Source organism: Brassica napus, chromosome C4 (genome assembly GCF_020379485.1).
Source record: "Brassica napus cultivar Da-Ae chromosome C4, Da-Ae, whole genome shotgun sequence".
Classification (NCBI taxonomy): Eukaryota; Viridiplantae; Streptophyta; class Magnoliopsida; order Brassicales; family Brassicaceae; genus Brassica; species Brassica napus.
The window spans coordinates 18,818,470-18,828,664 of record NC_063447.1 but is presented as its reverse complement, the minus strand read 5'-3'; the positions used below and the strand labels follow the sequence as shown (position 1 = coordinate 18,828,664).

The 10,195-nt window shown below is 35.9% G+C and overlaps 1 protein-coding gene across 1 annotated transcript; it reads left to right on the top strand.

Moving 5' to 3' along the window:
- The first annotated feature begins 2,936 nt into the window (after positions 1–2,936).
- LOC106358128 lies at positions 2,937–4,400 on the top strand. The gene has a single exon (XM_013797882.1). It carries the CDS (start codon positions 2,937–2,939, stop codon positions 4,398–4,400), a length of 1,464 nt encoding a protein of 487 aa, XP_013653336.1.
- The last annotated feature ends 5,795 nt before the right edge of the window (positions 4,401–10,195 follow it).

The following is a 10,195-nucleotide window of genomic DNA, read 5'->3' as shown; positions in this document are numbered from 1 at the left end:
TGCCAGAAATAATTAACTTTATTTTTAAACTAAATATTTGAAAATTAAAAATAAAATTTTATCGAACAAAAATAACATTTTAAAAAAGAAATCAACATAAAAAAATGTTCTAATAATCATGTATGTGAAAGTAAAATAAAAATAAATACAAAATTACAAAAATGATAAATTAACTAATGTATTAATTATCTTAAAAATTAGATTGATATTTATACTAAATTCTTGAAAACTTAACATAAAAAGAGTTTAACAAGAAAAAAACAAATTATGTCCACAACCAATATTACGATAAGGGCTATATACTATTAAAAATATTCATATATAAAAAAAAATACGAAAAATATTCCAAATCAGTATCATTGTTTAATATTTTTATAAATCTTAATATTTCTAAAGTAAATCTATAAATTAATTCCAAAATATGAACTAAAATTAACTAACCTGATATATATGCTAACTATCTTAAAACATAACACTAAAATTTATTAAAAAAATTCATAAAGTATGTCAAAACATAAAATAGCATATACATAAAAATAAATATAATTAATATTAAAATAATTAACCTAATCAAATAGGTAAAAAATAAAATTTTAGTATTTTTATATTGGTGTTGGCTACAAAATCATCTAATTTTATAATAGATTATAAAAAGTTCTTAAAAACATTGGTCAATTTTCGTTTCTTTCTTACCGGACCAATTCAGTTTTGGCTTATAATAAGCTTACAAAGTTCTATTAAAAATAAAATGTGGTAAGAATAATCCACAATTAATACACATATTGTTGATTAAACAGTTTGTTTATATGCTTTTGAATTGCCTTTTATCAATTAAATAAATTAACATAGTTATTTACTCATCAACAATTAGATTTTAATAAATTTTGAGACAATTGTTTTTAAAAAGTCATAATCCAAATATTCATTTAACTAACCAAACATGTTTTTATGAAACATACCTAAATTTTTTTATTATCTAAAATATTTTTTTTTAAATGTCACTAATAATAATAAATCGAAGTACATGGTAACACTTTTCCGAGAAAAGTAACTTCTCAATCGGGGAAAACATTTTGTGAACCGCTAAAACATCATAATCCCACCACTAATTTATATTGTAATTATATCAAGTAGGAGATATATTTAATTTTTTAGATTTTTATTTTTTATTTTAATAAATAAAATATTACTTAATATTAGCATAAATTATATATATATATATATATATATATATATATATATATTTTTCTCCTTTTCTTATATCTATCAAACAGATAGTTACTATTATTTAAATTTCATCAAAATATTTATGATTTAGACCTAAATATGGGACATTTGCTAAAACCAACCCAAATATTCAAGTCAAATGTAAAAGTGTACCCCAATTTCAGTCAAATGCAAAACCAACCTAAAGGAGTAGTGAAAGTACTATTTAACCTTTATGACCAAACAAAAAACAGAAATGTATTTTACGTTTCTATCCTTTGGAAGTCTATACGTAATAAAAGAAGTCTACATATATATAGACTTCCTACGAAGTCTACTTTATAGACTTGTTTTGTAGTCTACACTCTAATTTGATCTAATAATTTAATTTTGAAAATGTATAAAAATAATTATTGTGATATTTTTAACTAATCATCAATATAATGGATAATATGAAGTAAATAAATTAAAATTTCATATAATCGAACAATTTTGAAGAATATATACTAATTTGGTTATCATGTGTTAGACTATGTTCATAGTTTAGAAACAAAAGGTTCTAACATGTTATGTCTTTTAGTAGTTGATTTCATAGGGTTAGATTTTAGATTTTGTTTTATTAACTTAAATCTGCATATTAATGTTTAGTAGTTTATATTTTGTATAAATGAGACTTTTTGATTATCAAGCAAAACATTTAGGGTTTGAGATTTGTGGTTTAGGGTTTCGTAGACCTACAATAAAGTCTATTTATCTGAAGACGTCTTTTTCGGTCTATATTTTTCAATTTGTTTTACAAAAAATCATTATATTTAAACTAAGTAAAGTTCCTTACGAATAAAAAAGTGAAATCATATACTATAACTATTAAAAAATAAAGAAATAAATTTAATAAATCATATATTAAAATTATTAAAATAATAAAGAATAAACAACAATAATTAAAATATTATAGTAGACTTCCAAAAAGGTCTACTATGTTATAGTAAGATCTACTCCAAAATTTTAATTTTAGTAGACTTCAAACGAAGTCTACAGTATCGTAAATTTTAACCTAGTTACATTTTTGTCTCCCTATATAAACAAAATTTATACAATCTCTCTCTAAAGTGACTGCACAAGTTTTTAAAACTCTCTCCCTTCTCTCTAAAACTTTCTCTCTTCTCTCTAAAATTCTCTCAATTGTTTCTAAATCTCTCTCATTAACTTCTTTCTCTATAAAATTTTCTCAAGTCTTTCTCACAATATTATCTTGTCATTTTAGATATTATGATTCATGGTTTTCATCTTCTCCTTTAAAAATGTAAGTTTTAGATCTATAGATTTTAAATGTGTATTTTTATGTTTATTTCTCACAATATTATCTTTTTTTGGTAGGTATTATCACTCATGGATTTCATCATCTCCTCTAAAAATGTAAGTTTTAGATTAATAGATTTTAAATATGTATTTACATGTTTATATTCAAATAAATTTATAGATCAAGCTCTCTACATTAATTTGCTACTAGTTTACCTTATAAATTCTATTATGTAAAGTATTTTCAATGGATCACTAAAACGGGAGAGAAGAAGGTGGAGGCTGTTAGATCAGGTCTGCGGATCTCGATCCCCCGGTTTGATAACTCGGAGATCATTGCGAGATATGCAAGAACCCTCATAGGAAGGTGCATGAACCCTCCAAAACAAGATATGAAGGTCCTTTTGTTTGTGTTTCCGAGAATTTGGAACATGGAGGGCCGTGTGGTGGGTACAGACCTTGGTCTGGGGAGGTTCCAGTTTGATTTCGAACAAGAAGAGGATATCACGGAGGTTCTGAAGATGGTGCCGTATCATTTTGATTTCTGGATGGTGTCTTTAGTGAGGTGGAAGCCGGTTTTAGAACCAAACTATCCCACTAAGATCACGTTTTGGGTGAGAGTTTTGGATATCCCTCTTCAGTTCAGGGCAGCTCAGATTTTTCAGAGCGTGGGGGAGGCGATTGGTCAGGTTCAGGGCCAGGTCGATATTGTGGAGGGACGGGTTCGAGTGGAGATCGATGGCTTTAAACCTTTGGTGTTCTCTATGGATATTGAGTTTGAGGAAGGGGTGGAGATAAAGGTGGCGCTCCGATATGAGAAGCTTTATGGGTACTGCACTGAATGCTTTTGCTTGACTCATGAATATTCCTGTTGCCCGCGGCTGCATAAGGAGGAGCTTCCAGGTGCAGGTGTGGGAAGATCAGATGGTGAAGGGGCTCAGGCAGTAAGCTATAAGGCAGTGGTGGCACACGGTAGCGGCAAACTGAGCGGTGAACGTCGAGAGCAAACTCGTTCACAAAACATCAGAGGTGGTGATAAGGGCAAAGGTATTGCGTATGAGAAACATGGGAGCTCCAAGCAAGACGGGCCTTTTCATCCTTATAAGGGAAAGTTCACTAGAGGTGTTGGTGATGGGTCCTCACTAAATGGTAGGGGTTCCGGATATGGAGATAGGAGACGTGGTATGCAGTCTCGTGGTCCTCAGCCTAGGGGGATGGTACATCGGGGCCAGCAACTTGCTTCTGTTGCGGAAGGAGAACAGCAGCTACCTGATCCCACAAAACTGATGTTCGATGCTTTCAAAGGGGTGGGTAAGTATTTAAGAGAGGAAGGCCCAATAGGGGCTGAGGCGGAAGCCAGTGGTGGGAATAATAAAGCACGTAAGGCGCTTTTGTTTGAAGAGACTACTGCTGGGCATGATCTCGTTTCTACTGGAGAGGGAGTGGAGCATGCTGGAAATCTGGTGTTGAAGATGCAGAGTGAGGATGATGATGCAGTGAAGAAGGATGATGAGAGGGCCTTGCACAAACAGGCGTTGGATGAGGCTAATATGATGTTAGAGGGCGAGCTTCTCTCTGACTCAGAGCTTCTGTTAGAGGAGGGAGAGGAACTAGAGGACTGGGAGCATGGCGAGATCACTGATGGTATGGAAGAGGAAGAACATGTTGGTGAAGGAGTAGAGGAGGGGGAGCAAGCTGTTCTGGAGGCTGATGCTGGCGAGACTGATGTGGCTGATCCAGGAAAGGCTCCTTTGAAGAAAGGTGTTAAGGCGGGGAATGGGGGAGCTCCAAAGAAGCGGTCAGGGCCAGGTTTCGTCTCTCCACGTAAGAAGCTCCTTGCTAAGGTGGCTAAGGCTGGAGATAAAGGAGCTAAGAAGGCCTCAAATAAGCCATAGTGCTTAGTGAAGTAAAGGTGTTGCAGGCCACGGTTTTTGTTTTCTGGTTTTTTGAATAATGTCGGATTCTTTTATGAAATCCTTTGAAACAGGGTGCTGTTTTAGTCATTTGGTTTGTTTCTTTGTTAATCCCTTGGGTGTTACCAGGGTATGGTTTTACTTTGTTATTGTGTTGCTTTTGGACTGGGTGAAGTGTTCTATTAATAACTGGTTGGTCTGTTTACATCTTGGAGTCAGGAGCCATGTTGTGTGGTGGATGCGTTTGCCTTTCATTCAGGTATATTTTAGTTCTAATATATATTTTAAATTTGATACTAGACACCCCTTTAAGGCTATTAGCTGGCCTACTTGGATATTTTGTGGTGGTTCTCTTTTTTCTGGTTATGGTGGACTCTTTAGGGTTTGTAATGTTTGGTGCGATGTCTGGTATTATGTCTATGGAATCTGCTCGAGTGATCAGTATTTGGCAGGAGGCAGGTTGTGTTATGCTGTGGTTCTGAGGTGGTGGCTATGGTCATCTTTTGGAAGTAGTTTAATGTTGATCTTTCGGAGACAAGGTTCTAGTTGGGGTTATAGGTTTGTTAAGCTACTGTGTCTTCATGTTATGTGCTTTGTGGTTTTTTCGAATCGTTTTTTGTTCGATGGTGTTGCGCTAACCATAGTGATAATAGTGTTGGTGGTTGGTTTGGGGTTTTCATTTGTGCCAGAGAGTAAACTTTTATGGATGAGGGGATGGAGCTTTGTTGGTATCGTCCAGTTATGGATTTGGGATAATTTTGGTTTAAGTGATGCTTTGGAACAACAGGTGAGGAGATTCTTATTTCTTGGTTATATGAGTTTCAATGGTTTCTCTGCTCTATTTCTCCGGTATGATTTTGGTTGGCAAGTCGTTCCTATGGTGTCTTCGGTGGAGGAGTTTGCCGTTAAGGGGTTGTCTTCCGAGGCAGGAAGTAATTTTGATGGTTTGAGTTGGTTTGTCTCAGGTTTTTCATGCATGATTATATGGTGGTCTCGACAATCTGTTGTTTTATGGCCCGTTGGTTGGCTAGATGAAATTAATTTTTGTATGGAGACAATATGGCCTGTTTTAATGGTAAGGTTTACAGGTGGTATAATGTTTGGTTATAGTTTATATGGAGTGGTATCACGTAAAGGTTTTTTAACATATGAAGATTATAAGTTGGAATTGTCAAGGTCTCGGAACTAGTTGGACTATAAGTTATTTACGGGAAATATATTATAAGCATCGACCAACTTTTTTGTTTTTGTCGGAAACAAAACAAAATTTTGAGTTTGTTCAATCTTTCCAATTTCATTTTGGGTTTACTCATCTCCATACGGTTGATCCCCAGGGAAGAAGTGGAGGCTTGGCGTTAAATTATGACTCTAGTTATAAGGTCAATATTATTTCGTCTAGTAACCGAATTTTAGATATTGAAACAGAATATAAAGGAAAACGAATTTTCTTGTCATTTGTTTATGGGGAACCAAAGCAGGACCTAAGAGCACCAGTTTGGGAGAGATTAACAAGGATAGGTATCGCCCGTTTGGAACCGTGGTTTATTATTGGAGATTTAAATGAGATTCGAGGCAATCATGAAAAAGAAGGTGGTAACCTTCGGCATCCAGATACATTTGTAGATTTTAATAATATGATAGATAATTGTGGCTTAATGGAATTTCCTAGTGTTGGTAATACTTTATCATGGAGTGGTCGGAGACATCGTCAAGTGGTAAAATGTCGTCTGGACCGGGCACTTGGGAATAATGATTGGCATAATCTGTTTCCATACTCTTTCGTCGAGTATTTACGTATGGTAGGGTCGGATCATCGACCGATAGTCGCAACGATTGATGATAAAGTCATTAAATTTAGGAAATCTTTCCGCTTTGATAAGAGATGGGTAGGACAAGAAGGACTTATGGACTCAATTACACGAGGATGGAACTCTAGACGTGTGAGGGATAGGAATGGAATTGTGGATAGAATTCATTGGTGTAGACATGAGATCTCAACCTGGAGGAAACAGAATCCGCCATATGGGAAAGAGAATATTAATTCTCTTCAAGAGGCTCTTGAGGAAATTCAGAACGATTTTTCTAAATCAAATGAAGAGGTCTTAGAGGTTTCACGGAAATTGCAAGAGGCGTATCGTGATGAGGAGCAATATTGGGAGCAAAAATGTAGAACTAAATGGCATACATGTGGGGATAGAAATACAAAATTTTATCATGCTTTGACAAAACAAAGGCGTATCCAGAATAGAATTATTGGTCTCCATAATGAGGAAGGAAATTGGGTGAACACAGAGACGGAAGTGGAAGAGGTGGCGGTTAAGTATTTTACAGATTTGTTTCGATCAACTTTGCCATCTGAGTTTGATAGTTTTTTGGAAGAGGTACCAACCTCAGTGACGGAAGCCCAGAATCTCCGGCTAATGGCTGATGCTACCGAAGACGAGGTCAAGGCTGCACTATTTATGATGCAGCCGGAAAAAGCACCAGGTCCTGACGGAATGACTGCGCTTTTTTACCAACAGTCCTGGTCGATAATAAAGGGAGATGTGGTTGATATGGTCAATGATTTTTTGCGAACGGGGAGTTTTGATGGAAGACTGAATGTGACAAATATTTGTCTTATTCCAAAGACAACGAGGCCAAATCGAATGACTGAACTTAGACCGATAAGTTTGTGTAATGTTGGATATAAAATTATTTCAAAGGTGCTATGTCAGAGGTTAAAAGGCTTGTTACCAAATCTTATTTCAGAGACCCAATCGGCATTTGTTTCTGGAAGGCTAATTTCGGATAATATTCTCATTGCGCAGGAAATGTTCCATGGGTTAAGAACAAATAATTCGTGCAAGGGAAAATTTTTAGCGATCAAGACGGATATGAGTAAGGCGTATGATAGGGTTGAGTGGTCTTTTTTACAGCGCCTTCTACTGAAAATGGGTTTTTCTATGGAGTGGGTGGCTTTGATGATGCAGTGTATATCATCAGTTAGTTATAAGGTCTTATTAAATGGACAACCAAAAGGTTTTATAGTCCCAGAAAGAGGTTTGCGGCAAGGGGACCCGTTATCTCCATATTTATTCATCCTCTGTACAGAAGCCCTTATTGCCAACATTAGGAAAGAAGAAAGGTTAAAACGATTAACAGGGCTAAAAATTGCACGGGCAAGCCCATCAATTTCCCATCTTTTATTTGCGGATGATAGTTTATTTTTTTGTAAGGCAACGATGGAGGAATGTAGTGTTATCCTACAATTACTCAGAGATTATGAAATGGTGTCAGGACAACAAATTAATTTTTCTAAATCATCGATTCAATTTGGACATAAGGTTCCTGTGTATCTGAGGACGGCCATCCACAATCTCTTAGGTATTACAAATCTTGGGGGAATGGGGAATTATTTGGGGATTCCGGAGAGTCTTGGAGGTTCAAAAATACAGATATTTGGGTTTCTAAATGAGAGGGTACTCAATAAAGTGAATAGTTGGACAGTCCGCTTTCTTACAAAAGGGGGTAAGGAGGTCTTAATAAAATCAGCTGCGTCACCCATGCCAACTTTTGTGATGTCTTGTTACAGGCTCCCCAAAGGGATTACCAGAAAAATTACGAGCACTTTATCTCATTTCTGGTGGAGTAGTGGAAATAATAAAAAAAGGTATTCATTGGTTCTCCTGGGATAAAGTCTGCATCCATAAAGATGATGGGGGTTTGAGCTTTAGGGACCTGCAGGATTTTAATACGGCTTTGTTAGCTAAACAATTATGGCGATTGATTGATAAACCGGAGTGTTTATTTTCCAAAGTTTTTAAAGGTCGTTATTTTCGGAATACTCATCCTCTGGATGACCACAGATCTTACTCCTCTTCTTATGGATGGAGAAGTATCTGTTTAGCTAGGCCTCTGGTTAAAAAAGGGCTAATCAAAAGAGTAGGAACCGGGCAATCGGTATCCGTATGGAATGATCCATGGATCCCTGCTCCTCGCCCGAGGTCAGCATTACCAAAAACTCAGTCTCAAATTTTAAGTCAGTCTCTTATGGTGGGTGATCTTATAAATCCCATAGATTGTTCCTGGAATGAGGATCTCCTGAATGAATATTTTCATCCAGATGATGTGAAGATTATTCGTGGTATAGCAGTTAGTAGAACACAACGGCCAGATACATATGGTTGGACGTTTACGGACTCTGGTAAATACTCGGTCAAATCAGGGTTTAGGACAGAATCCTTATACCCGGATCGGGGTCCACGAGTGTTAAGTTATGGACCTAATGTTAAACCCCTTTTGGCGCATTCTTGGAAACTAAAATGTTCTCCGAAACTAAGACACTTTGTATGGCAAATTTTATCTGGGACACTACCAGTATCCAAAAATCTGAAGGCTCGTGGTATAGAGTGTGATCTCCGGTGTGGTATTTGTGGGGCAGAAGAGGAATCCATCTATCACGTTATTTTTGAATGTCCACCAGTACTTCAAACATGGGCTTTATCTCGAATCCCTTCCCCTCCCGGAATCTTTCCATCTTCCTCCGTTTTTACTAGTCTGGATCATCTTTTTTGGAGACTTCCAACGGATGTTGATTCGGAGTATTTTCCATGGATTATGTGGTATATATGGAAAAATAGGAATGACAAAATTCATAATAATAGGACTGTAAGTCCTCAAGAAATTTTGCGCAGAGCGGATGTTGAAGGATCACTTTGGGCTGAAGCCCAACTCTTGGTACAAGAGAATCAGGGGTTTCCACCGACAGATGGGAGTTGGCAGACATTGGGGTCCTCTCGAGTTTGCTACATTGATGGGGCGTGGAGAGAACATGATGCTTTTACAGGCCAGGGCTGGTATTGCCAAAAGATAAACTCAGAGGACGTAATGATGGGCGCAATGAACCTTCGACGTAGCCTATCACCTTTACATGCTGAATGTGAAGCTCTGATTTGGGCAATGGAGTGCATGAAGACCCTGCAGTTCTCAGATGTAGTATTTGTGACGGATTGTTCTCAATTGGTGAAGATGGTGTCCTCACCTGAAGAATGGCCGGCGTTCGCTACACACATGGAAGAATTCTGCCGAAGTAAGACTTTCTTCCCCAACTTCACGATCAGATATATCTCAAGGGCACAAAACACAATGGCGGACAAGCTTGCACGTGGTGCGAGGAGTTCTCCTTCAGCTATGCTATATGTCGATTCTTTACCTCCGGTTTGGCTATCTGAACCGGTGGCCCCATAGGCTTCTAGTCTATTATGATGTCAAAAAAAAAGTAAAGTATTTTCAGATTTAAAATTATTTTCACATTTCAAGATATATAGAATTTTTCAGATCTGAAAATTATCAGACAGTGTAGACTTCTAAAGAAGTTTACTAAAGCTTGCAGACTTCATATGAAGTTTACTAAACCACAAAGTTTAAGCATACAAAAATATGACTTTAATTTTTTTTCTAAGTTCTTTAATAATTTTATCTTATTTTGCAGGTACTTTCTTCCATAGTTGTTCTCTTCTCCTCCTAGAAATGTAAGGTTTACATCTAGAGATTTAAAATATGTGTTCTAGTATTTATATTCAAATAAAGTTACATATTAAAATTCATATTAATATGTATTTAATTTATAACTATTTTGTCTATTAAATCATATTTTTAAAAGTTTTTTAGATTTAAACTTATTTCATATTTTTAATGTATTTATTTTTCAGATCTATTTTTTTTTATAGAGTAGACTTCATTTGAAATCTACTTAAAACTTACAGTTGGTAGCTTTGACTTTTAAGCATATTTCA

Coding starts and splice junctions, on each gene's coding strand:
- LOC106358128 (XM_013797882.1), top strand. CDS start 2,937: ATGGAGGGCCGTGTGGTGGGTACAGACCTTGGTCTGGGGAGGTTCCAG.